Here is a 27,851-nt window from a genome sequence, read left to right as displayed (position 1 = left end):
ATCAGTGCTTTATGAAGTAAATCTGTGTTATATCATTCATAATATAATTTATATTAAATAAGCATGATCACTGAATCTAATTTCAAGTCCATATACACATAACCCTCATCCCTATCCTGCTTCTTACCTCAATCTGCCCCTAAATGGACTTTACAGTACCTAAATATTTTAATGTTGCGGTTGGTCTTTTATACTGGAAGCACCACTATAAATATAGCATAATAAATCTTAAACTGTTCAGATCACATTACTATCTTCTTTAAATAAAAGTGTGTTCCATTCAGATGGTTTTGTCTTCTATCCCAACAAGGACCTCGTTTCGCCAACCTGGCTTCCTCAGGGGAATGCGTTTGATGAGACCAAACATCAACAGAGAATAATCACTTCCACCTCTTGTTTCTTTCTGTAAAGTTAGAAGCCCACCTCCACGTATATCGACTGTGTTTTTTTTCAAATCGCCGAACCCCTTAAATCACTCCTTATTCCAAATTGCGATATCCAAACTTTAAAAAGTTTGGATATCGCCGTGTGTCTCCCTCGGGTAGCCGTGTGTCTCCCTCGGGTAGCCGTGTGTCTCCCTCAGGTTTATGAAGTAAACCCGAGGGAGACACACGGCTACAAGATGGAGAAGCATTAGTGTAAAGCGTCAAAGGCAGTGGACAACCGGGATAGTTTTTGAATACATGGTACAAGGTTTACCCCGTGTTGGTCATTATAGTGTAATACTGAAGCGTCAGCTGAGCGTTTGATATGTGACTCCTTTTTAAAGTTTGGATATCGCAATTTGGAATAAGGAGTGATTTAAGGGGTTCGGCGATTTGAAAAAAAACACACAGTCGATATACGTGGAGGTGGGCTTCTAGCTTTACAGAAAGAAACAAGAGGTGGAAGTGATTATTCTCTGTTGATGTTTGGTCTCATCAAACGCATTCCCCTGAGGAAGCCAGGTTGGCGAAACGAGGTCCTTGTTGGGATAGAAGACAAAACCATCTGAATGGAACACACTTATTTAAAGAAGATAGTAATGTGATCTGAACAGTTTAAGATTTATTATGCTATATTTATAGTGGTGCTTCCAGTATAAAAGACCAACCGCAACATTAAAATATTTAGGTACTGTAAAGTCCATTTAGGGGCAGATTGAGGTAAGAAGCAGGATAGGGATGAGGGTTATGTGTATATGGACTTGAAATTAGATTCAGTGATCATGCTTATTTAATATAAATTATATTATTAATGATATAACACAGATTTACTTCATAAAGCACTGATAAATTAATAATTTTGTTAAATTTTCAATAAAAATATTAATAATTTTAAGAAACATTGTTTTGTTGGAATGATTTATTGATTAAATGAAAGTGCTTATTTTTCCCCCATAGTTTTAAGCTGGGGGTTTTTTGATATATAACAGTTACGGCACTGGAGGAGACTATATTGCCTTTCTTTTTTTGATTTATATATATATATATATATTTTTTTTTTTTTTAAGTATAGTGAGGAGAAGAAGAGAGCTCCGCGCACTGTGTTGTGCGGAAAAAATTAGACTGAGGATCCTGGGGTGATCCTGTCAGGATACAGGAAGGAGGGAGTACCTGGCTAAAAGTATTTGCTAGACATTGAGAGCTCCGCCAGCTAGTGGCACAGAGGACGTACCCATACAGCATGGCTAATTCAGCTGCTTATCTATGTGAAAATCTTCCTTTTTCCCTTTTTACTTTTTTTTTCTCCTAACACTCTAGTAAATCCAGACTGCAGGTATGCACCTCTACCATCTGCTGAAGACAGAGAAATACTGAGGGACTGCAGGTGGTACTCTCAATTATGTAACAGTGTCTGAAACGTTTTCATTTGCAGCCTCCATCTGCTGGTAGGGATGCATAACCCAACTTACCTGGACTAATCTGGGTATGCATAAGAACAAGGAGATATTTGGCAGTTCTGCCAGTTAAAAAAAAGGACCCGAGAATATAATGTTCATATGCTTGATTCTTGGATATTTTTAGGGGGGAAGAAAGGGGGAGGAAATGGTGAAAAACTGCATCACTGCTTTAAGCAACAATATCTGCACAATCACCTTTCTGACAAATAAATGTGATATACCAAGAAGAATGAAGTGCAATAGCCATTAACACGGGGGTGGTGTGAATGTTATGCTTTCCTTGTGACACTGATTTAGAACATAAGAACATAAGATATGCCATACTGGGTCAGACCAAGGGTCCATCAAGCCCAGTATCCTATTTCCAACAGTGGCCAATCCAAGTCATAAGTACCTGGCAAGTACCCAAATATTAAATCACAAGCTACTATTTCTTATTAATTAATAGTTTATGGATTTTTCTTCTAGGTACTTATCCAAAGCTTTTTAAACTCAGTTACACTAACTGCTGTAACCACATCCTCTGGCAATGAATTCCAGAGCTTAACTATGTGCTGAGTGAAAAATAATTTGTTTCGATTTGTTTTAAATGAGCTACTTGCTAACTTCATGGAGTGCCCCCTGGTCCTTCTATTATCTGAGAGAGTAAATAACTGATTTACTTATTCAAGTCCTTATATGACTTTGTAGACCTCTATCATATTCCCTCTCAGTTGTCACTTTTCCAAACTGAACAGCCCTAACTTCTTTAGCTTTTCCTCATAGGGCAGCCGTTCCATGTCCCTTACCATTTTGATTGCCCTTCTCTGCACTTTCTCCAGTGTAACTAAATCTTTTTTGAGATGCGGTGACCAGACTTGCACACAGTATTCAAGGTGCAGTCTCACCATGGAGCGATACAGAGGCATTATGACATCCATCCTTTTATTTGCTATTCCCTTCCTAATAATTCCTAACATTCTGTTTGCTTTTTTGATCGCCACAACACACTGAGTAGACAATTTCAATGTATTATTCACTATGACGCCTAGATCGCTTTCCTTGGTGGTACCTCCTAAGACAGAACCTAACATTGTTTAACTACAGCAAGGAATATTTTTCCCTATATGCATCACTTTACACTTGTCCAAGTTAAATTTCATCTGCCATTTGGAAGCCCAATCTTCCAGTCTCACAAGGTCCTATTGCAATTCATCACAACCCGCTTGAGTTTAAACTACTCTGCATAATTGTGTCATCTGCAAATCTGATCACCTCTCTTGTCATACTCCGTTCCAGATCATTTATAAATATATTAAAAAGCACTGGTCCAAGTACAGATCCCTGAGGCACTCCACTGTTTACCTTTTTCCACTGTGAAAACAGACCATTTAAATGAAAATTATTCCTTACCTGCTAATTTTCGTTCCTGTACCACCACGGATCAGTCCAGATTGTGGATTATATCCCCATTCCAGCAGATGGAGGCAGAAGAAAAAACTTGTGAGGCGCTCGGAATTACCCATGAGCATCCTCTGCGTCCCATCAGTATTAAGAATATTAAAGCAGAACAAAAAACTCAGAACTAACTGATGAATGGATCAAGCAAAAAACTCCCAACCAAATAAGGAACTATATACAAGTTGCCCTTAAGGCATATATTATCTGTAGTCCAAACTTGCAAATGCAAAACCCGAAGCCTTCGAGAAAAAATTTGAAACCTTGTTAAACCACTGAAGAGCAGGCTAACTGTACTGAAAAAGCAAGATATTGGACCAGAAATCTGCTATCGAAAAGAGCGGGTGGGCGTCTGGACTAATCCGTGGTACTACAGGAACGAAAATTAGCAGGTAAGGAATAATTTTCATTTCCCTGTATGTACCTGGATCAGTCCAGACTGTGGGATGTACCAAAATTTCCCTAAATAGGGTGGGCCCCAGATAGCCCTGCTCGAATGACCTGGTCGCCAAACGAACCCAAACCCGGTGGTCTAAGATTTAAACGATAATGACGCGCAAAGGTATGCAGTGACATCCATGTCGCCGCTCTGCAAATTTCTTGAGGAGACACAGCCTGGCTTTCCGCCCAGGAAGTCGCCTGAGAACGAAGAGAATGAGCTTTCACTCATTCTCGAACCAATATCAGGAAGTATTTCTTCACGGAAAGGGTGGTGGATGCCTGGAATGCCCTTCCGGAGGAAGTGGTGAAGTCTAAAACTGTGAACGACTTCAAAGGGGCATGGGATAAACACTGTGGATCCATCAAGTCTAGAGGGCGTGAATAAAGTGGAGACATTCAAACACTGCACGGAGCGGCAGTAGCCACAGCGGCATTCAAACACTGCACGGAGCGGCAGTAGCCACAGCGGCATTCAAACACTGCACGGAGCGGCAGTAGCCACAGCGGCATTCAAACACTGCACGGAGCGGCAGTAGCCACAGAGGCGTTCACGGAGCGGGATGCCAGTGGCCAGTAGTTGGTGTTCCACCTTCACGGAGCGGAAGGATGGAGGGCTGCTATTTCCAAAAAAAAAACAAAACAAAAAATAAAAACAGGGGTGGGTAAGAGTATGGGGCAAGGGGGTGGCCTGCTTGTTGCAGCGGTTGCTACCCCCAATTGAGCTGGATGTCACTTGGATGCAGATTCAAAGCTGCTCTCTAAATTGGGTGGAGGTGAATTAGGGCTGGAGGGTACTGGAAGCCAACAGTAACAGGTGGGAGAGAGAAAAAGGGAAAAAAATGGATAAAGTGTGTAGCTTGCTGGGCAGACTTGATGGGCCATTTGGTCTTCTTCTGCCGTCATTTCTATGTTTCTATGTTTCACTCCGTCCGGAGGGCGTTTCCCGGAACCTATATAAGCAGCAACAATAGCTTCCTTCAACCAGCGAGCAATAGTGGTCTTTGAGGCCTGGTGTCCTTTCTTGGGGCCACTCCAGAGAACCAACAGATGGTCCAAAAGATGAAAATCATTGGTGACCTCGAGGTAATGAAGAAGAGCTCACTTAACGTTGAGTCGCCGTAGCTCCCTAGAGACTTCTTCCTGAAAAGCAGGTAGTTCCACCGACTGATTGAGGTGAAAAGAGGATACAACTTTCGGGAGGAAAGATGGCACAGTGGTCAGGGAGACTCCTGAATCCGTGAAGCGCAAATAGGGATCCCAACAAGACAGAGCTTGCAATTCTGATATTCTGCGAGCTGAAGAAAGAGAGACTAGGAACACCGTCTTTAGAGTTAAATCCTTGAGCGTAGAATTTTTCAGCGGCTCAAATGGAGGAACACACAAAGCGCGTAACTCCAGATTAAGATTCCACGAAGGCCACAGAGCACGAACCGGAGGTTTCAAATGCTTTACCCCTTTCAAAAAACGGGTAATGTCCGGATGAGAAGTCAGAGGGGTCCCATCCATTTGGCCTACAAGCGAACTAAGGGCTGCTACCTGAACACGAAGGGAATTGTAAGCCAAACCCTTGCTTAGCCCGCTCTGCAGAAAAGAAAGAATCTGAGCCACAGACGTCTGACAAGGAGCAAACCCTCCGGACTCACACCAACACTCGAAAACTTTCCATATTCGAACATAAGAGATGGAAGTGGAAGTTTTCCTTGCTTGCAAGAGGGTAGAGATGACCTCTTCTGGATAACCTCTCTTCCTCAGCCGACTCCTCTCAAAAGCTAGGCCGCAACACAAAAGCGATCAGCCTGGTCGAAAAATACGGGACCTTGACGAAGAAGCTGGGGGAGGTGACCCAGGCGAAGCGGACCGTCCACTGCTAGATTGACGAGGTCCGTGAACCACGGCCTTCGTGGAGCCACCAGAATCACTGCTCCGCAGTGAAGTTCTATTCTCCGAAGGACCTTTCCCAGTAGAGGCCATGGAGGAAACACAAGCAGAACATCGTGAGGCCAGGGTAGCACCAAAGCATCTACACCTTCCGCCCCGTACTCTCTTCTGCGACTGAATGCCTTTGCGACTCTTCTGCGACTGAATGCCCTTGCATTCTTTAGTGTGGCCATCAGGTTGGGTTGGGGAAACCCCCACCTCAGTACTAGAAGTAACATTGCCTCTTCAGATAACTCCCACTCTCCGGGATCCAACCTCTGCCAGCTTAAGAAATCTGCTTGCACATTGTCTACTCCCGCTATGTGAGAAGCTGCCAGTCGCATAGGTGACATTCCGCCCATGCCATGAGCTTGTCCGTCTCCCGAGAGACATGTCGACTCTTCGTTCCCCCTTGCCGATTGATGTATGCCACCGTGGTTGCATTGTCGGATAGTATCCGCACCGACTTGCCGCGCACCAAAGGGAGAAACTGTTTCAGGGCCAGATGGACCGCCCGGGTCTCCAGTCAATTGATCGGCCATGTCACTTGCACTGATGACCAGTGACCTTGCGCTGCCTGAGATTGACACACCGCCCCCCAGCCTAAGAGACTGGCATCCTTGGTAACGATCACCTACTGCGGCATCTCCAGGTCCACTCCGCTGAGCAAATGATCCAGAGACAGCCACCAGCTCAGACTGTCCTGGGCCAGATCCGGGAGCGGCAAGAGCTTGGAACTCCTGAGACACTGGCTTCAACAGGACAGCAATGCTCTCTGCAAAGGTCGCATATGCGCAAAAGCCCAGGGAACCAAGTCTATGGTGGAAGCCATGGAGCCCAGTACTTGAAGATAATCCCATGCCATGGGAAGTGGAAGGCGCTGGAAACATTGTATTGAGAAATGATATTGAGCGCCCAGTGCTGGTGCAAGAAAACGTTGCCCACACTGGTGTCAAAATGAGCTCCCAAGAAATTCAGTGTTTGCGACGGCGTAAGACTGCTTTTGGCAAAGTTGACTATCCATCGAGAGAGGTCAAGAGACTCAAAACCTTGTCGATCGACTGCTTGCACTGCTCCATTGACTTCGCCCGAATGAGCCAGTCATCCAGGTAGGGATGAACTAAGACACCGTCCTGTAGAGCCGCTGCCACCACTACCATTAATTTGGTGAAGGTGCAGGGAGCTGTTGCTAGACCAAAAGGCAGGGCTTGAAATTGATAATGCTGTCCCAGAATATTGATGGGGAGGAACCTCTGATGATCCTTGAAAATGGGAATGTGGAGGTAAGCCTCTGTAAGGTCCAAGGACGCCAGGAACTCTCCGCTGCATACCGCCGCTATTACTGAGCATAGCGTTTCCATCTGAAAATGCGGAATCTTTAGAGCCCGGTTGACTGTTTTGAGATCCAAAATGGGCCGGAAAGCAGAGTCTTTCTTTGAAACTACGAAGTAGACGGAATAGTAGCCTGCGCCTTGCTCCTTCAATGGTACTGGGAGGATTGCTCCAAGGTAGAGGAGTCTGTTGAGTGACTGACGCACAATTAGCTGCTTCCGCAAGGGTCCGCAGGGAGAGAACAGAAATCTGTCTCTTAAGGGGTGAGCAAACTCTAAAGCGTAACCATGCTTTAGAATATCCAGGACCCACTGGTCGGACGTGATTTTGACCCACTCCTCGTAAAAAAGGGCGAGACGACCCCCACTCTGGGTGTCGGGGAGTGGGCCGGTGAGCCTTCATTCGGAAGATTTGGAAGCTGCTCCGTGGGACAAGCCCCTACGAGGGGGTCTACGGCCACGAAAGGACTGCGGCCATGATTGAGATCTGGTGGATGGGGGGGTGCTGCGAAAAAGGTCTTGATTGCGAAAAACATCGCTGTCCTCTGAAACGAGCTCTAGAAGAGTTGTATGTCTGAAAATTCCTCGGACGGTCTTCAGACAGCTTGTGAACTTTATTTACCCCGAGAGATTTGATAATTTGCTCCAAATCTTCTCCAAACAACAACTTACCCTTGAAAGGGAAGGATCCCAGCTGCGACTTGGAGGAAGAGTCTGAGGACCAGTTTCGAAGCCAGAGGAGACGCCTAGCCGAAACTACTGATACCAGCAACCTGGCCAGGACCCTCAGGAGATCGTAAAGCGCATTAGATTATTGTAACTCTATCTTATTAGGTCTCCCCGCATCTCATACCAAACCTCTGCAGATGGTGCAGAACACAGCAGCCAGAATTCTGACTAACTCAAGGAGAAGAGACCACATTTCTCCAATCCTCAAAGACCTACATTGGTTGCCAATTCACTACAAAATCATTTACAAGTCCATTACTACCATTTACAAAGCCATCCATCACCTCGCGCCGCTTAACCTACAAATCCCTTTCAGAAAACATACCTCCTCCAGACCCATCAGAGAGTCATATAAAGAATCACTTCATGTACCACACTCCAAAACCTATCAACATAAATCCCTCAGAGACCGAGCCTTCTCCACAGCAGGACCACCTTTGTGGAACTCCATCCCATTGGACCTGCTACAGGAACCATGCCTACTAACTTTCAGGAAAAGGCTCAAAACATGGTTATTTAAGAAAGCCTTCCCAGACCCCAACTGAACCTTACTTACCGACAATCTACCGACAATCTACCTTCAGAATTTACCATTACACTGTAAACAATTACTATTACATTGTAAATTATATAACATTGTAAATAATTGCTCTTTCTGTTAATCTCCTATCTCCTTTTCTTTTCCTGCTCCCAGTTGTGTACATCCCTGTTTTATTGTAACTGCAAGATTTTAAGCTCCACACCTGTTAAAGTGCTTATATTGTATTATTTTTTCACCCCTTCTTAAATGTAAACCGGCATGATGTGATGCCTATCGTGAATGCCGGTATTAAAAAACACACTAAATAAATAAATAAATAAATAAATCTGCCAAATAAGCAATCACTGCCTCCAGACATTCAGCTTGTTGCGCTTCTGCGGACGGCAGGTCCTGAGTACCGAGCAACTGCTGCACCCATCTCAGACCTGCTCTTTGCATAAGAGAACTGCAGACCACTGCTCTGACCCCCAAAGCAGAGACTCAAAAATTCTTTTAAGGTAGACTTCCAGCTTCCGGTCCTGCAGGTCACGCAAAGCTGTGCCTCCCATCACCAGGATGGTGGTCCTTTTAGTGACCGCTGACACTGACACGTCTACCTTCGAAACTTTTAGAAGTTCTAGGAATTCATCCGGGAGAGGATATAACTTATCCATAGTTCTTCCCACTTGAAGGCTCGAGTCAAGAGAATCCCACTCCCTGGACAGCAGCCGAAGTAACATGGGATGAAATGGGAAAGTTTTCGCTGAGGAACGCAGACCCACAAGGACAGGATCCCCTTTTGACACCCCTGAATTGGTACCTGGGGGGTCCTGAGGTAATAAGCGATTCCAGCTCATCTCTATTAAAGAGACGCAAGACCCTGGGATCATCTCCTTCAACTGGCATGCTGGACACAGCCACATCTGGGTCCACAGCAGGATCCTGGTCCGGATCCGGGTCAACCGGATCTGGGTCTGGCATAATTGGCCAGGGAACTACTCTAACCCGAGTAGAACCAGCCGGGGGTCCCTGAAGCATCCTGAGACCCATCATGTCTGCTTACCTTGGGAGGGGGGGGCCAGGAGGAACACTGTCCTGCTGAAACATACGTGCCAGGTAAGCATTGTGCATTAAAAGGATAAAATCCGTTGAAAAGGCAGGAGGTGGATGGGCCCCCGCTAGAGAAACAAAGAAACTGTTCCCTAAATCTGTCCCCGAAGCTGAGAGATCTTCCGGGGGGGTCCACAGGATTTAAAACAGGAGGAGGAAGAGAGAAAAAAGCACCGGGACTGCTCTGTGGCTGCGCTGACACAGACGCCTCTGAATTCAAAATGGTAATGCCACTATGGCACTTAGGTGTACCCTTACAGAGGATGTCTGGAGACCACAATCCGAAAGGTGGCATAGGTAATCTAGTAAAGAAGGAGTGGGGCAAGAGAAAGGGTCAAAACCTTTTTGTGTGCACCACTTAGTAAATCTAGTCCACTTAAAGTGGTAAGATTTACATGTGGAAGGCTTTCGTGAAACTACGAGAACTTTAGAGACTTGTGTTGAAAGATTAAGTGGTTACAGAATTAAGCTTTCAACATCCAAGCTGTCAGGGCAAGAGTTGTCAGGTTGGGATGATGCAACTTGCCCTGATTCTGAGTTACGAGAGTGGGCGCTGAGCCCAGGCGAATTGGTTCTCTGTTCGAGAGGTCGAGGAGTATGGGAAACCATACTTGTCGAGGCCAGTACGCGGCTATGAGGATCATAGTTCCTCTGTCCTGTTGTAGCTTCACGAGAGTTTTGGCTATGAGCGGGATTGGAGGATACACATATAGAATTCCTGTGTTTCAGGGGCGAGCAAAGGCGTCCCTGGGGAATGCTTGTCGACGACCGTGGAGGGAGCAGAACCTTTCCACTTTGTGGTTCAGTTTGGATGCAAAGAGGTCTATGGTTGGGCGACCCCAGCGTTGAAAGATTTTTCTCACTACACGTGGATCCAGAGACCATTTGTGGGGATGGAAATGTCGACTGAGATCGTCCCCTAGGAAGTTTTGTATGCCTGCCAGATAAGTTGCTTGGAGATGCATGGAGTGCTCTAGAGCCCAAGCCCAAATCTTTACCGCTTCCTGGCAGAGCAGAAAAGAGCCTGTGCCTCCCTGTTTGTTTATGTACTACATTGCTACTGTGTTGTCCGTCTGTATCAGTACAGTCTTGTTTGAGAGGCAGTCTTTGAAGGCATAAAGGGCATATCGCATCGCTCGAAGTTCTAAGAAGTTTATTTGACACTTCATTTCGAGCGTGGTCCACGTCCCTTGTGTTTGAAGGTTGTTGAGGTGAGCTCCCCATCCTAAGTTGGAGGCATCTGTAGTCAGGATGACTTGCGGAGCTGACTGTTGGAATGGGAGACCAGCTTTCAATGCTGTTTGATTTGTCCACCAGTGAAGCGACAGGCATAATTGTTGGGTGATTTGAACTGTGTACGACAGTGGTTGGAAAACTTGTAGCCATTGAGATTTCAAAGTCCATTGAGTTCTTCTCATGGCTAACATCATCATAAGGGTAACAAGTACTGTTGAGGCCAAGTGTCCTAGTAGCACTAGAAGTTGATGGGCAGGTGCGAACTGGTATTGGATTATAGAGTTCGCCAAACGTGCTAGATTGTTGGCACGGTCGTTTGGAAGAAAAGCTTTCGCCACTATGGTGTCGAGGTCTGCTCCGATGAATGTGAGGAGTTGAGACGGCTCGATGTGGGATTTTTGATAGTTGATGAGAAAACCCAGGGAGTGTAATATTATTATTGTGCTTTTTAAGGCAGACAGAGCTCCCTGCCTGGATGGACTTCTGATTAGCCAATCGTCTAGGTATGGAAAAACATGAATGCTGATTTTTCTTAAATGTGTAGCAACCAATGCTAGACATTTTGTGAATACTCGAGGAGCAGAGGCTAGTCCGAATGGTAGGACTCGATACTGGTAATGATTTCTTCCCACGATGAATCGTAGATACTTGCGATGTTGTGTGGAAATTGGTATGTGTGCATAAGCGTCTTGAAGATCTAGAGAACAGAGCCAATCTCCCAGTTGAAGCAATGGAAGGATGGTTCCTAGAGATACCATCCGAAATTTTTCTTTGTGAAGAAATTTGTTGAGATTGCGGAGGTCTAAGATAGGGCGAAGGCCGCCTGTTTTCTTTGGAATTAGGAAATAGCAGGAATAAAACCCTTTTCCTTGTTGAGACCGGGGAACTGGTTCGATAGCCCTGGCAGTCAGCAAAGTAGAGAGTTCTACTTGGAGTTGAGGTGTGATGACCATGCTTGTCAAAAGTGGAATGGGTGGAGAATGTGGGGGTGTTGTTTTGAACTTTAGACAGTATCCCCGATTTAGTATGGCTAACACCCACTGGTCCTTCGTGATAAGACTCCACTGGTGTTTGAAGTGATGGAGTCAACCTCCTACTGGTAAGTGAGGCATAGGGTTGATGGAAAGGTCTCTGTTCTCTTGATTGACTTCAAAAGCCCGCTGTTGTACCAGTTTGTGGTGGTGGTTGGGTTTTTTGTTGTTTTGGTTGGCGTGCACGTCCCCTTTGTGGTGGATGGCATGAACACGTGATCTAAAGGAAATAGCTCATACTGTTGCCCCTACCATCGCGGCAATCATAAACAAATCTCTCGAAGAAGGTGAACTACCAGACAAATTAAAAACTGCAACGATCAAACATATAATAAAAAAAAAGAACCTCAATCCAGATGATCTGAACAACTACCGTCCAATCTCAAACCTACCCCTTCTTGTTAAAATGACGGAGAAAGCGGCCTTGAAGCAACTCAATGAACATCTCGAAACCAACAACATCCTACATCCTACCCAACACGGTTTCAGGAAAACTCACAGCTCTGAACCCCTACTACTCAACCTATCAAACAATATATTAAAAGGTTTTGACAACAATCTAAGTCACATACTCATACTATGGACCACAAAAGTCTAATATCCAGACTAGCCAACATCGGGCTCTCCGGCAAAACTCTCGACTGGTTTAAATCCTCTCTCAAAAACAGATACTTCAAAGTTAACTTCAACAACCACGCCTCAGAAGCCATTCCCCTTGAAACCAGAGTACCTCAAGGGGCCGCACTCTCGGCCACACTCTTTAATATTTACCTACTTCCACTCTGCCAACTCAACTCAGGCCTCGGTGTCACATACTACATGTAAGCCAATGATATTCAACTACTCCTTCCAATAACTACCACCATCGAAGAGACAATGATACTCTCAGCCTCCACCTCGAATCAATAAGAAACATGCTAAACCACTTAAAGATATGTCTAAACATAAGCAAAAACGAGTGCATATTGATAGAGAGAAAAAACTCAGGATTAAACATTAACCACTCCATACAAATCGACAACATACGCATCAAACTAAAAGACAACGTGAAAGACCTCAGAATATGGATAGACACTGAACTCAACTACAAAAAGCATATCTCAATGAAAATCAAAGAAGGATTCCACAAACTTCAAATCCTCAAACAACTAAAACCACTACTGCACCACCAAGACTTCAGAGCCGTCCTGCAATCACTCATATTCACCAGCTTCGACTACTGTAATTCACTCCTGACAGGACTACCTAAAACAACATTAAGACCACTACAATTACTGCAGAACGCTGCAGCCAGAATCCTCACCGGCAAAAGAAAATATGACCACATCACCCCTGTGCTAAACAGTCTACCCTGGCTACCTGTAGAAAAAAGAATTTAATTTAAAACCCTAACTATCTTACACAACACAATATACAACGTTGAAAGCACTGCCCTAAACAACATCTTACAGAAACTCAGATCACAACACATTACAAGAACCTCTAGCAAATTACAACTAGACGTTCCATTAATATCACACGCCAAACTATCCAACGTAAGAAACAGAGCAATCTCCATAGCAGGACCTAAACTCTGGAACTCACTACCAGAGTACCTAAGTTCACAAATCAACACCAAAACATTTAAAAAAGAACTCAAAACATGGCTTTTCAGGCAAGCCTTCAAAGACGGAATTGGCTAATCACACACTACATAATTAACCACTGACTGTCAAATAATACCACTGACGAGTCCATTACAGATGATGGCTAACTCTCTATTATTATTCAAAATGTTTATATTCAATATTTATTCGCAGGCTTAATTGGCATCGATACTTGAAGTTGACTATAAACAACTCGCTACCGGTGTCATAATCCAACTATAGCTTTATCTTCCCCATTACACCGTTTTTACCAGCTGTTACTTAATTTGGAATATGTTCCATAACTTGTATGACGATGTTATATAAGCCGTTCCATATATTGTTTTTCCTTAAATTGTAATATATCGTTTATAGCAGTTGCTTCCCAAATTGTAATATGTTGTTTGACCTGTAAACCGGAGGGAAGGCACCTAGCTAAACTTCGGTATATAAAAGCTTATAAATAAATAAATGCGTTGAAGAAGCAGGTGGGTAGTATCTTCTAGGCCTATAGAAGGGTCTCCTGGTGTCACTTCTTGTCGATTTTCTTATTGAGGATGGCTGCTCCGATAGTAGTCTGGAGAGTTGGCAGAGTGTCTCGTGGTGATCTTTTAACTGAGAGCCAGTTGCCTGAATCTTTTCTCCGAATAGATTCTCTCCAGTACAAGGGAGATCTGCCAGTCTCTCCTGGACTTCTTGTCTGAGGTCTGCGTCCTTAAACCAAGCCCACGTCCTTGCATTAATTGCTGATGCTGATAGGCGGGTAGATGTTTCAAAAGAATCATAAGCTGCCCATACCTCGTGTTTGCCAGTTTCAAGCCCCTTTGCAATTAGTGTGTCCAAAACCAGTTGTTGTTGCTGAGGGAGATCATCAGCAATACCTTGAACTTGCTTCCACAAGTTTCTTTGGTACTGTGTCATATAAAGCTGGTACGCCGCAATACGAGATACCAGCATGGCTCCCTGAAAAACCTTTCTCCCTAAGGTATCTAAGAGCTTCTGTTCTTTTCCTGGTGGGGCAGAAGAGTGTGGCTTCTGTTTCCTGGCTTTTTTCTGAGCTAATTCAATGACCACAGAGTGATGAGGCAATTGGGGCTTTTGGAAACCTGGAGTATGTTGCATCAGGTATGTGGCATCTGTTCTTCTTTTTACAGCTTGTACTGAGCAAGGATCTTCCCACGTCCTATGCTGGAGTTTCAACAGGACTTCGTGGATTGGTATTGCCATTACCTCCTTCGGTGCATCAACGAATTAAAGGACTTCTAGAGCCTTGTGTCCTCTGTTAGTAATTCGAAAGGAATTGTGTCCACCATTTCCTTCATGAAGTTTGTGAATGACAAGTCTTCAGGAGGGGACTCTGGTGGAGAAGGCTCAGACGGTAATTCTTCTGACTCAGTATCAGTATCCACGTCCTTCCAAGGAGTATATTGAGGATGATAAGGTGATTCAGGATCATCTGGTTTTGTTGTAGATGATGCTTTGTTTTAAAAGCAGATTTTGATGGAATCTGCTTTGGCAGCATAGGAGGTAATGAAGGCATCGATGGAGAATCAATGAGTCTCGATGGCAGCGATGGGAACCGATGTCGGGTATCACCCGATGGACCAGGACACATTGGCATCGAGGGATCTTTTACTGGCATCGATGGTTTTGCCGGTATTCGATGATGGTGAAGGCCCGATGGCCCTGGGACGGAATCCGAGTCCCTGTCATCTTCCTCCGATGAACCTGGAATCGGAATGGAAGGAGTCACCGGTGGATGCTCAGGCACCGATGAAGTCCATGGTTGCACCGGAGGCACCGGTGTCGTCGGCGCCAGTGGAGGAAATATACCAATCAAGGCATTGATTTTGTTCAGCAAAGGCTGAAATATCGACGGATCCGATGTCGATGCCGAAGTCGGTGTCTGTACCGGTGGTATGGAAGGAGGCTGGAAGTTTCGAAAAGCCTCGACAATGGCCTGCTGGACAATGGAAGTCACCTCTTCCCTGGAAACTGGGACTGGGTCCACTGTCACTGGGGAAGGTAAGACTGGAGCTACTGGCACTTCCACGATGAGCGTGGTGGCATTGTAACTCCGAGCCTGGTGGAGAGCACCTCGGTTCCTCGGGTACTGTAGGGCGTGCTGGTTCCAGTACCCGGACTCGCTTGGGCATCGTCTCAATGTCCTTCGATGTCGATGGCTATGCCGTTCCATCCGATGGTTCAGTGGAACGATGTCTATGGCATCTTTTTTCTCGATGTTCCTTAGATGCCGAGGAAGACGCTATGGAGGACACCGATGGAGTCGGTGACGGACGGTCACCGGTCCTCTTTTCTCCTCGATATTTTGCAACAGAGGGAGATATTCTTATTGGAGACGATGTTGACGATGACGATGGGGTGATTTTCTTAAACAACTCCTCCATCTTGTCCAATCGGGCATGCCTGCCCTTTGGTTTCATCTGGGCACAAGCTGAACAAGCCCGGACATCGTGGCCTGATCCCAGGCACAAAACACAAACATTGTGTTGGTCGGTAATCAACATAGTGTGGTTACAATCTGGACATTTTTTTAATCCGGAGGCCATGTTAGAAAGTTAGGCCAAGTGAAGGTCGATGACCAGTGGATACAGTTAGTGAGGGTGACCGGAATCGGTCGATAATGACTCCAAAAATGTACTCACTGATACTATGTCGAAGGGAGACCCGATGACAATTATTTTGTGACAGAAAATATTTTCTTCCCTGAGGAAAAAGATTCCCAGAGCTCCTAATATGCTATACTTACAGCAAGGCGGAAAAAAAGAGACTGAAGGGAGACCCCTGTGGCTGAGAATATCATGGCATGCTGGGCATGCTCAGTTGGCTCAGTGTGCCAGCCAAAAGTTTCTAGAAACTTTTGACAGAAGTTTTCTGTATCAGGGCTCCATCTGATGATGTCACCCATATGTGAGGACTATCATCCTGCTTGTCCTGGGATAATGGCGCCTCTCGGGTGAGCCGGTATTCAGATAGAGGGAGCAGCTGGACTACCAGCTTGCACCCCTAAGAGCCAGGAACAGAGTAAAAGAAAAGAAAAACAAACACCTACCTGAGAATAAGAAACTATTCTCAAGGCCAGATACAGATGCAAAGCAGTCTATTCTCAAGGCCAGATACAAATGCAAAGCAGTCAAAAATAACCTGAAAGGCCAACTTAGCCTAATACTGTTCTGAGAAAACTGAAGTTTTGGGTTTTTTTTAAACTTGATCCATTCAAAAGAAAAAAGAGAGAGAGAGAAAGAAACAAAGAGAAAATAATATTCTAACTTTCCCTGAAAAAGATAAGAAAATTATTACTTACCTGCTAATTTTCGTTCCTGTAGTACCATGGATCAGTCCAGACAGTGGGTTGTGTCCCCAATCCAGCAGATGGAGTCAGCACAAGCTTTGAGGGGGCGTATCCATATATACTACTACCCCCTCTGCAGGAGTTCAGTATCGAGTATATCAAAGCCAGAGTAGAAACCCCCGAAGGATCAAGTTTGTGGAAACAGATAATGAAAACAATTGTAACCGCAACAAGTAACTGCAAACATCCTACCAACTTGTAGGGAGCTGTGGAAAACAGCGAAAAGAAACGACTGTGAAGACACAGAACACTGCGAGCAAGAAGTAGCGCAGAGCTGAGCAGGATCAAGAACCCAAACGCGGTGGGCGTCTGGACTGATCCATGGTACTACAGGAACGAAAATTAGCAGGTAAGTAATAATTTTCTTTTCCCTGTACGTACCTGGATCAGTCCAGACAGTGGGATGTACCCAAGCTTCCCTAAATCGGGTGGGGTCCTGCGAGGCCTGCTCGGAGAACCTGCTCGCCAAAGTGTCCAGAGACCGAAGAGGCGAGGTGCAGACGATAGTGCCTCGAGAACGTGTGTAACGATTTCCAGGTGGCTGCCCTACAAATTTCCTGCGAGGATACCGAGCGAACCTCTGCCCAGGAAGCCGCCTGAGAATGTGTAGAATGCGCTACGATTCCGGGTGGGGGAGTCCGACCCGCCCCAATGTAGGAAGCAGCAATGCCGGCCTTCAGCCATCTGGCAATGGTAGTCTTTGAGGCCTGAGACCCCTTCTTAGGACCGGCCCAGAGTACGAAGAGATGGTCAGAGGTCCGGAACTCATTTGTAGCCTCCAGATAGAGGCGCAGAGTGCGCTTGACATTCAAGAGACGGAGAGACTTCGGCTCTGAGGAAGAGAAGGACGGCAACTCCACCGTCTGGTTCACATGGAATGCAGAAACCACCTTTGGAAGGAAGGAGGGAACGGTGCGAAGCGAAACTCCAGAGTCGGAGAAACGGAGATAGGGCTCTCTACACGACAGAGCCTGCAGCTCCGAGATGCGTCGAGCGGAACAGATGGCCACAAGAAATACAGTCTTGAGAGTGAGATCCTTTATCGTTGCATTGCGCAGCGGCTCGAACGGTGGTCCCGACAGGGAGCGAAGCACAAGGTTAAGACTCCAGGAGGGACAAGGGTCCCGTAACGGAGGACGCATATGCTTGACACCCTTGAGAAAACGAGCAATGTCAGGATACTGTAGAAGAGAGCCCCCATCGCTCAACAGTGAACCAAGGGCGGCCACCTAAACCCATAGTGAATTATAGGCGAGCCCTTTTTCCACCCCCGCCTGTAGAAACTGAAGGATCTGAGGTACAGAAGCCTTAGCGGGTCTCGTGGCCTGGCTGGTACATCACAGCTCGAACACATTCCAGACTCGAACATAGGCCGCCGACGTCGATGTCTTTCATGCCCGCAATAGCGTGGATACTACCGCCTCCGGGTAGCCCCGACGCCGGAGGCGGCGCCTCTCAAAAGCCAGGCCGCAAGACAGAAGAGTTCTGCCTGCTCGAAAAATTCCGGGCCCTGATGTAGAAGCTGGGGGAGGTGCCCCAGCCTGATTGGCCCGTCGATCACCAGCTGTAGCAGGTCCGCAAACCAGGGTCGCCTGGGCCATTCTGGGGCGACGAAAACCACGGTCCCCTGATGGCTTTCTATTCTGCGGAGCATCCTGCCCACCAAGGGCCATGGTGGAAAAGCGTAGAGCAGAAGATGTGGCGGCCACGGGAGGACCAGGGCATCCACTCCCTCTGCGCCGCGCTCTCTCCGGCGACTGAAGAAGCGTGGAGCCTTGACGTTGAGAGCGGACGCCATCAGATCCAAGTGGGGGTCCCCCACCGATGGACGAGAAGTTGCATCGCTTTGTCGGAGAGAGACCACTCTCCGGGGTCCAGCAGTTGACGACTGAGGAAGTCCGCCTGGACGTTGTCCACACCAGCCATGTGCGAGGCCGCTAGCCGGACGAGATGACGCTCTGCCCATTGCATCAGCAGCGCCGCCTCGAGCGCGACCTGCGGGCTGCGCATGCCTCCTTGTCAGTTGATGTAGGCCACGGTGGTAGCGTTGTCCGATAGGATTCTGACTTCCCGGTTCCAAAGAAGCGGGAGGAAATGTCGCAGAGCTAGCCGGACCACTCTGGTTTCCAGACGGTTGATTGACCACTTCGCCTCCACCGTGGACCACGCCCCCTGCGTGGCGCTTCGATCTCAGACTGCACCCCAGCCTGCTAGACTGGCATCGGTGGTCACCACCACCCAATTTGGCAGACTGAGGGACACGCCACGGGCCAGGTTCGGCGGATCCAACCACCAGCCCAGACTGTCCCTGGCATTCTGCGGGAGCGGGAGTATCATCTGGTAGTCCTGCGATACTGGTTTCCAACGGGAGAGGAGCGCCCACTGTAAGGTCCTGAGGTGCGCGAAAGCCCAAGGTACAAGGTCGATGGTGGACCCTATCACTCCCAGGATTTGCAGGTAGTCCCAGGAGGTGGGCTCTGGTGACGCAGAGAACCGTCGTGTGTGATCCCGCAAGGATTGAGCTTTGTCCTGGCGCAGAAAAACTTTGCCCAGTAGGGTGTCGAAGGTCGCCCCCAAAAAAAACCCAAGCGTTGCGAGGGCATGAGGGAGCTCTTGGAGAAGTTCACTACCCATCCCAGGGAATGTAGAAACCGTACTACTCGAGTCACCGCTGAGCGTCCATGATCGAATGACTTCGCCCGGAGGAGTCAATCGTCCAGATAAGGATGAACCAGGATGCCCTCCTTCCGGAGAGCCGCCGCCACGACTACCATGATCTTGGTGAAGGTGCGCGGCGCCGTCGCCAATCCGAACGGGAGAGCCGTGAACTGAAAATGCTGGTCCAGAATTTTGAAACGAAGGAAACGGTGGTGGTCCGGGCGGATGGGAATGTGCAGGTAGGCCTCCGTTAAGTCCAGGGAGGCGAGGAACTCCCCCCGATGCACCGCCGCAATCACTGACCGGAGCGTTTCCATGCGGAACCGAACGACTGTAGGGATTTGTTGACTTCCTTGAGGTCTAGGATAGGCCGGAAGGAACCGTCCTTCTTTGGTACGACGAAATAGATGGAATAGTGGCCCGAGCCCACCTCTCCGAAGGGCACGGGCGCAATAGCGCCTATCTCCCGGAGTCTGTCCAGAGTTAGCTGCACCGCTCCTCTCTTGAGGTCCGAGCCACAGGGGGAAAAGATGAACCTTCCCTGCGGGGGGGCGGACAAATTCCAATGCGTAGCCGTGTTTTATGGTATCCAGGACCCACTGGTCCGAGGTGATCCGTGCCCACTCCGCGTAGAAATACGTTAGTCGGTCCAGGGGAGTGGGCGAGACTGGCATCATTGTGAAGACTTGGTATAGGGGTTCCCGGTTCCGGGAGTAGTGCGTGTGGGCCGACGCCCGCGAAAGGAGCGCGACCAGGGCTGAGACCTGGGGGCGGATGACCGGGAGCCCGCCTGTCTGTATCCCCTGTAGCGCCGTTGCGCTCTGGCTCTGGTCCGAGAAGAAGAAAATGCTCTGGATGGTCGAAACCTATCCTCCGGCAGCCGATGAACAGCGTTCTCCCCCAGGGACTTGATGATCTGGTCCAAATCCTCCCCGAAGAGGAACTTGCCCCTGAAGGGAAGAGAGCCCAGACTCGACTTAGAGGACGTATCAGCCGCCCAATTGCGTAGCCACAGTAGTCGTCGTGCTGCCACTACCGAAACCATGGATCTTGCGAGGACCCGAAAAAGGTTGTACGAGGCGTCCGCCCCATACGCCACTGCGGCTTCTAGCCGATCTGCCTGGGCAGCCTCATCGGACGGCAGGTTCTGAGACGTGAGGAGTTGTTGCACCCAAAGGAGACTAGCCCGCTGGGCAAGCGAACTGCACATCACCGCCCGCATACCCAGAGCGGAGACCTCGAAAACCCGCTTAAGGAAAACTTCCAACTTACGATCCTGTGTGTCCCGCAACGCCGCACCTCCCGTCACTGGGATAGTCGTCCTCTTCGTGACCGCCGACACTGCGGAGTCCACCTTTGGGACCTTGATGAGGTCCAGAAAATCTTCGGGGAGCGGGTACAGCTTTTCCATAGCCCGGCTGCTCTTCAGGGAGGCCTCCGGGGTGTCCCATTCCCTGGTGAGAAGTTGTAAAAACGAGTCATGAATGGGAAAAGTCCGAGCCCTCGGCCGGAGTGCCGCCAGGACAGGATCTCCCTTCCTTGAAGAAGTGACGACAGCGGGAGCTACTGGGGCAGGCGGGTCTGGTGGCGGGTCCAAATCTAATTCTTGGATGATCTGCGGGATGAGGTCGTCCAGCTCTTCCCTCTGGAAGAGGCGTAGGGTACGCGGATCATCCCCCTCCTGCGTGCCGTCCCCTTGTCCCCTGTCCGGGAGGTCAAGTCCATGTCCCGCTGGGTCTGACACCGCCCCCACTGCCGCGGGCATGGATCGGACCCGGGTAGGAAGGCGGGAGGCCCCCACTCCCGGAGGGTCAGGGGGGGGCCGGCGTCGAGGGCGACATCCGAGGGATCTTAGGAGGGGGGGTCCCACAGGTGCTTCCAGCCCCTGCAGATAAGCGGTATGCATGAGCAGGATAAACTCCGGAGAGAACCCCGGCCTGCTCGGGTGCGCTTCGGGGGCGGCGTGGTTCCTGCTCCCTGGCTCTGGGTGCTTGGTTCCTGCACCAAAATCGGGGGAACACCCCCGCTGGTAGAGTCCTCCAGGGATCCGTTCTCCCTCGTGGCCTGCGCCTCAGGGCGCTCAGAATGTAAAATGGCCGCCGTTCCCGCCAAAAATGGCGGAGTGGCCGGCCCGCGCCGCCCGGGCAAAAAAGAGAAATCAGTCAGGGACTGTGAGGTACCTTCCCCCCTGGGAAGGCATCGTGCACAGATGCCCTCCCGGGAAATCCGAGACCCCGGGTCTCCACAGGCCGCACAGCGGGATGGCCGCAGCATCAGGATCGCTGTAGGAGAAAAGAAAAAGCCACGGGGGGGGTCACGCGCACAAAAGCGCCGCTGCGGGGGGGCCCGGTCGGCCCGCACTGCCCGCTGTCCGAAAATAGAGGAGGGTGCCGCGGGGGGGCCTTCCCGGCCACACGACCCGCCCCAGACATCTTTCCCTAAATGGCTCAGCAGCCCATGAGGAGCTGTAAAATGGCCGCGGGTGAGGGAGTAAAGAGCGAAGAGGCCGGCTCCACCGGCTTTCGCGGGCACCGGGGGCTGAGCTGTGAAGGAAAAAAAAAAAAAAAAAAACTACAAAGGAAAAACAAACTTACCCCTGGCTGCAACGAGAAATAAACAGCAAGGCCGCAGAGAAGAGACAAGGAAGATAAGCCACTCCCCAGAAGTTGAAAGAACTCTGCCTTATTATTTATTTATTTATTTTTTTTTAAACTTAATACAAACTTGATACAAACTTGATCCACAGAAAAAGCCAACAACAAGCCATAATCAAGCAAGAAAGTGAAGAAAAAGGAAAAGGAGGGGAAGCCTGATTCCCCTACTCGCATCTGCTGGAGTCAGAAGATACTGAACTCCTGCAGAGGGGGTAGTAGTATATATGGATACGCCCCCTCAAAGCTTGTGCTGACTCCATCTGCTGGATTGGGGACATAACCCACTGTCTGGACTGATCCAGGTACGTACAGGGAATATCAATTTAGGTGGGAGCCGCAGGATCAACAAACTTCATCTGCTGGAGACAGAAGAATACTGATGGGACGCAGAGGGTGCTCATGGGTAATTCCGAGCGTCTCACAAGTTTTTTCTTCTGCCTCCATCTGCTGGAATGGGGATATAACCCACAGTCTGGACTTATCTGGGTACGAACAGGGAATCCTACTCTCCAATCCCATCTGGTTGCTAGGTGTATCCATATTGTTATGAACAAACTATGAACCACTGGAACATAAATAAAAATAAGTTCTACATTTTATGACATAAGGAAGAATTTCTTTGAAAGACATGTGGACTGGAATTTTCGTGTGCATAAAAGCAAATGACCATAAGGACTGCATTACATTTCATCTTCTATACCTGGTGAAGTCCTCGAACTTGTCAAATGCAACCATGGCGCCCATCCTCTGGCACTGTGGGGAGAAAGCGCTGTCCATGAACAGCTCAGTGCTCTGGCGATTTAACTCGAGGTGTGATGCACTGATGGGTATAGACATTCTATATCAGGTAATAACACAGACAGCAAGGTTAACAAGACTTGCACATGCTTTCTTATAATGTGATTACATCAGAACTATCATTTACTCAGGCTGAGATCTCAGCACTTTCCCCATGACCACCCACTTAGTTATGGGAAAGTATGTATTTATGAAATTATATTTTTGTTGTAAGCTACACTGGGAGGTCTGAAGGGACTAAAAGGGCAGGATATAAGATTAGAAGTCTTGCCCCTCTTGGTAATTTCCATACAGTGAACAACTGTAGCAGCCACATTCTGCTGCAACAAATCTTTCTTAAAATAAATTATTATTAAGGACAAAACAACATACCCATGCAGTAAAAAAAAAAAGAAAAAAAAAAAGAAGAGCATCCCATTTTTCTAGATTTTTATATAAGATGTTAAAATACAACTGGCTTTCTCCCGTGGTAAAGTCACTACTGACATTTTGGTAGCAATTGACATACACAGAATTATGCTTCTACAATCTATTTATTTTACTAGAATACCTGTCTGGTGCACATTAACACAAAATGAGCAAGAGTGGAAAGTAAAACACATCTATCCTTGTGCCTTTGTATTTAACACAATGTATATAACACAAGATATATCATAGGTGACACTGCAAACCTGCAAAATAGTATTCTTCATACTATCCTAGACAAAAAAAGTTGATATTCCACCTTAGAAAATTAAAAAGGTACGGACTTCTAACCCACCTGCATCAAAGGCACTTCCTTAAACACATTTTGGTAAGACTCTTGCCCTAATATTAAATGGCACATATAATTCACTGGGCAATAATTAAGTATTCATTGAAATAAGGAATGCTAAAATGCATCTTAGAATAGTAACTAGGGTTGTCACCTTGAAAACTGGTGTTACTGTTCATAAACAGGAAAACTGGTTCTTACCTAATTTTCGTTCCTGTAGTACCACAGATCAGTCCAGACTCCTGGGTTTTGCCTCCCCTCCAGCAGATGGGAGACAGAGGAAGTTTTACTGACACTTAACACGAGGTGCCACCTGCAGTCCCTCAGTATTAATCTGTATACAAACCAGAGAAGAAAGAACTAAACCAGGCATACTCCCCCCAAATGAGCAGGGGCAAGAGGATAACCTTAAGAACATTCAGTAACTAGTCCAGGGAGAATTCTGTGCTACTACGGCAAAAATGGAAGGCCCTCGTGTGCTGCAAATGGAGTGTGCTCTGCTCGCAGCAAAGATAAAGGCCCCGGTGAGAGAGAATATATATGTGTGTGTGCGTGTGAGTATGTGTGTGAGAGGAGAGGGGTGTGAGAGTGGGGAGGGTGAGAGAGAGCACGGGAGGTAAGAGAGCGGGGAGGGGGATGCTTGAGTGTAGGTTTCAGAGAGAGGGAGCCTATATGAGGAGATTGTGAAGGTGTGTGTATGTGTGTGAGAGATTGGGAGCTCGTGTGTATAAAAAAGGGATCATGTGTATGTGAGGGTGCTAGCCTGTGTGAAGGGATTGTGTATGTGTGAGACAGAGTCTGTGTGAAGGGGTCAAACTCTGGGACTGGCGACAGAGTGGAAGGGGTTGAGCCTAGAGGTGGAGGGGAGAGATACTGGCAGGTGGAGGAGTTGGGGCCTCAGAGGGCAAAGTGGCCAGGGGAGTAGGGAGAGCAAGTGGAAGGGACACTCTTCAGTGAATTTCTAGGGAAATTCTGCTCAAAATATTTAAAATTCTTCATCTCTAAGTCATAACTTTTTTCTGTATTAATTTAAAATGTAATTACTGTCATGTAAATTGTGCTATTTTGACCAATATAAAGTTTGCAGAATTTTAAGTTTTTGTGCGCAGAATTCCCCCAAGAGTAAATAACAAAGCACCCTCACACCCAAATGTGTGGGATGAGCAAAACCTGTGCCCTTCAGATAAGATACAGAAAACAGAGCAACAAATCGAGCAAACTCTCCCCCTATCCTTTGCCAACCAAGGACGGGACTCTGGACAGATCTGTGGTACTACAGGAACGGAAATTAGCAGGTAAGAACCAATTTTCCTTTCCTGGTATGTACCCAGATCAGTCCAGACTCCTGGGATGTACCAAAGCATCTCTAAGTAGGGTAGGAATGAGAGAGTCCCACTTGCAGCACATTCTCACCAAAATTCCTGGCCCCCAGGGCCTGGACATCCAAACGATAATGTCTGGCAAAAGTGTGCAACGACTTCCAAGTAGCCGCTCTGCAGATCTCCTGAGGAGAGACTGACACTCAGCCCAAGAGGCTGCCTGAGAACAAGTAGAATGTGCCTGTAGCCCTTCCAGAACTGGGCGACCCTGACAAATATATGCTGAATTAATATCCTCTTTCAACCACCTTGCTTTTGACGCTTTATGCCCTTTCTTGGCAACGCTCTAAAACACAAAAAGGTGGCCTGACATGCGGAAACTATTAGTGACCTCCAATTGATGTAAATCTCTAGTTTACGTAAAATCTCTAGGATCTAAGCTTGAGAAGGATGGGAGTTCCTCGGATTGATTTACGTAGAAGCAGGACACCACCTTGAATAAAAAGGAAGGTACAGTCCACAAGGAAACTCCTCGTCCGAGATTCTCAAAGTCTCCCTCCAGGAAAGAGTTTGGAGCTCAGAAATTTTACGTGCCAAGCAGACAGCCACCAAAAAGACCACTTTCAAAGTCAGATCCTTAATAGTCACATGCCGCAGAGGCTTGAAGGAGGGCTCCTTAAGACCACATTAAGGTTCCAGAATGGGCACGGCTTCCGGACAGGAGGGCGCAAATGCTTCACGCCCCGAAGAAAATGCATCATGTCCGGATGAGCCAAAAGTGATAATCCATGACCCTTGCCTTGAAGACATCCTAACGCTACCACCTGAACCTTAAGGGAATTAAAGGACAGCCCTTTGACCATACCATCTTGAAGGAAGGCCAAAACATGTCTCACAGTCACTCGCCTAGGGTCCACCCGCTGACAGGAACACCAGGAATCAAAAACTCTCCACACCCTCGCATAGGCCAGAGAAGTGAAGGTTTTCCTAAACTGCAAGAGAGTAGCAATGACTCCGTCTGATTAACCTTTGTCTTTCAAACGCTGCCTTTCAAAAGCCAAGCCGCTAGACAGAATCGATCTGCCTGATCTACACAAACGGGTCCCTGATGCAGATTTGGCAGGTGGGCGAGCGGCAAAGGACCATCCACTGCTAGGTTGACCAAGACTGCGAACCATGGATGTCTCGACCACTCTGGCGCCATTAGAATTACTTTGCCCAGATGAATCTCTATTCTCCGTAGAATCTTACCCACCAAAGGCCAAGGAGGAAACACATAAAACAGGACGTCCCTTGGCCAAGGCAGAACTAAGGCACATACTCCCTCTGTTCCTCTTTCTCGTCGTCGAATGAAGAAATGCGGTGCCTTGGAATTTCGGAAGGTCGCCATCAAGTCTATGCATGGGGTCCCCCACCAACGACGATCGAGGGACATGGCCTCTTCAGACAGTTCCCACTCCCTGGAGTGCAGCTGTTGGCGATTTAGAAAATCTGTTTGCACATTGACCAAGCCTGCTATGTGCAAGGCTGCTCTAGATGCTGTTCTGCCCAATCTACCAAAAGCCAGGCGTCCTGTGCCACTGAATGGCTCTTTTAATACCCCTGGTGATTGATATAAGCCACTGTTGTCGCATTGCCTGACAAGACCCTCACCAGCCAACCCTTCACCAAGGGGAGAAACGCCAACAGGTCCAAATGTACTGCCCTGGTCTATAGATGATTGATGGACCAGGAAGCTTCCTCCGGAGACCAGCAACCTAGCACTGTGACACAGGCATACCGCACCCCAGCCAAAGAGACTGGCATCGGTGGTAACGATCGTCCAGAAAGGGATTTTGAGATCCATACCCCGGCTTAACTTGCCCCGGTGAAAACACCATGAAAAACTTGAATGCACAGACTCCGGGAGAAGGAGAAGTAGCTGATAATGCTCCGACAACGGGTCCCAATGAGACAGTAAGGCTGATTGCAGAGGCCTCATGTGAGCAAAGGCCCATGGAACCAACTCCAAGTAGAAGCCATAGATCCGAGCACTTGTAAGTAATCAGAAACCTTGGGAACTCGCTTGTCCAACAATCCTCGAACTTGAGCCTGTAGCTTGGAAATCCACTCCTCAGTAAAGAACACTTTCCCCGCCTTCATGTTGAAAAGAGCCCCCATGAATTCTAAACTCTGGGAAGAACCAGATAACTCTTGGCCAGACTGACAATCCACCCAAGCAATTGGAGATGCCAGAGAGCTAATTCCACTGCACTCCGGCAAAGGGATTCTGACTTTGCCCAGATAAATCAATCGTCCAGATAGGGATGAACCAGAAACACCCTCCCTTCGGAGAGCCTTGGTGAAAGTCCTTGGCTCCGTAGGCAGTCCAAAGGGGAGAACACAAAACTGGAAGAGCTCTCCCAGAATCATGAACTCCGATATCTCTGGTGATCCGATCTGATTCCGATGTGCAGGTAAGCCTCGGTCAAAACCAGAGAGGCCAGATGCTCCCTTTTGTGTACCGCCGCAATCTCGGAACATAGGGTCTCCATTTGGAACCGAGGAACCTTTAGAGCCATGTTTACCCTTTTCAAATCTAGGATGGGGCAAAATATGCTCTCCTTCTTGGGAATGATGAAATAGATGGAGTAGCGACCTGTTCTTTGTTCGTCTGGGGGGACGGGGACAATGGCTCCTAACTGACGCAGACGTCGGGCCCTTACTGCGAGTACCTTTTCCCGGTACAAGCATGGGGACATCAGAAATCGGTCTCCTGGCGGCCGAACAAACTCTAAAGCGTAACCGTGTCTTTTCACTCACTGGTCCAATGAGATCTTGGTCCACTCCTCATAAAATAGAAACAGGCGTCCTCCTATCCGTGGGACTGAAGAGTGGACTAGCCTCGCCTCATTGGGAAGACTTGGTGCTACTTCCTCCCTGGGAAGGGCCATCTCTGCCAGGCCAATGACCTCAAAAGGACTGAGACTAGGATTGTTGGTGACTGGAGACTTGTCTCAGAGCTGGACCTGAGGGTCTGGGCCCTCGGAATCTTCG

General features: G+C 47.8%; 1 protein-coding gene across 1 annotated transcript in view; it reads right to left on the bottom strand.

The window, feature by feature from the left end:
- LOC115100985 (acetyl-CoA carboxylase 2-like) overlaps positions 1 to 27,851 on the bottom strand; it is a 982,255-nt gene that overhangs the window by 418,589 nt on the left and 535,815 nt on the right. The window contains 1 exon segment of the mRNA XM_029620121.1: positions 22,645 to 22,782. Within this exon segment, the coding sequence (XP_029475981.1) occupies positions 22,645 to 22,782 (138 nt within the window).

Source organism: Rhinatrema bivittatum, chromosome 11, assembly GCF_901001135.1.
Source record: "Rhinatrema bivittatum chromosome 11, aRhiBiv1.1, whole genome shotgun sequence".
Classification (NCBI taxonomy): Eukaryota; Metazoa; Chordata; class Amphibia; order Gymnophiona; family Rhinatrematidae; genus Rhinatrema; species Rhinatrema bivittatum.
The sequence above is the reverse complement of the archived record's forward strand: the minus strand, read 5'-3'. Positions and strand labels throughout refer to the sequence as shown.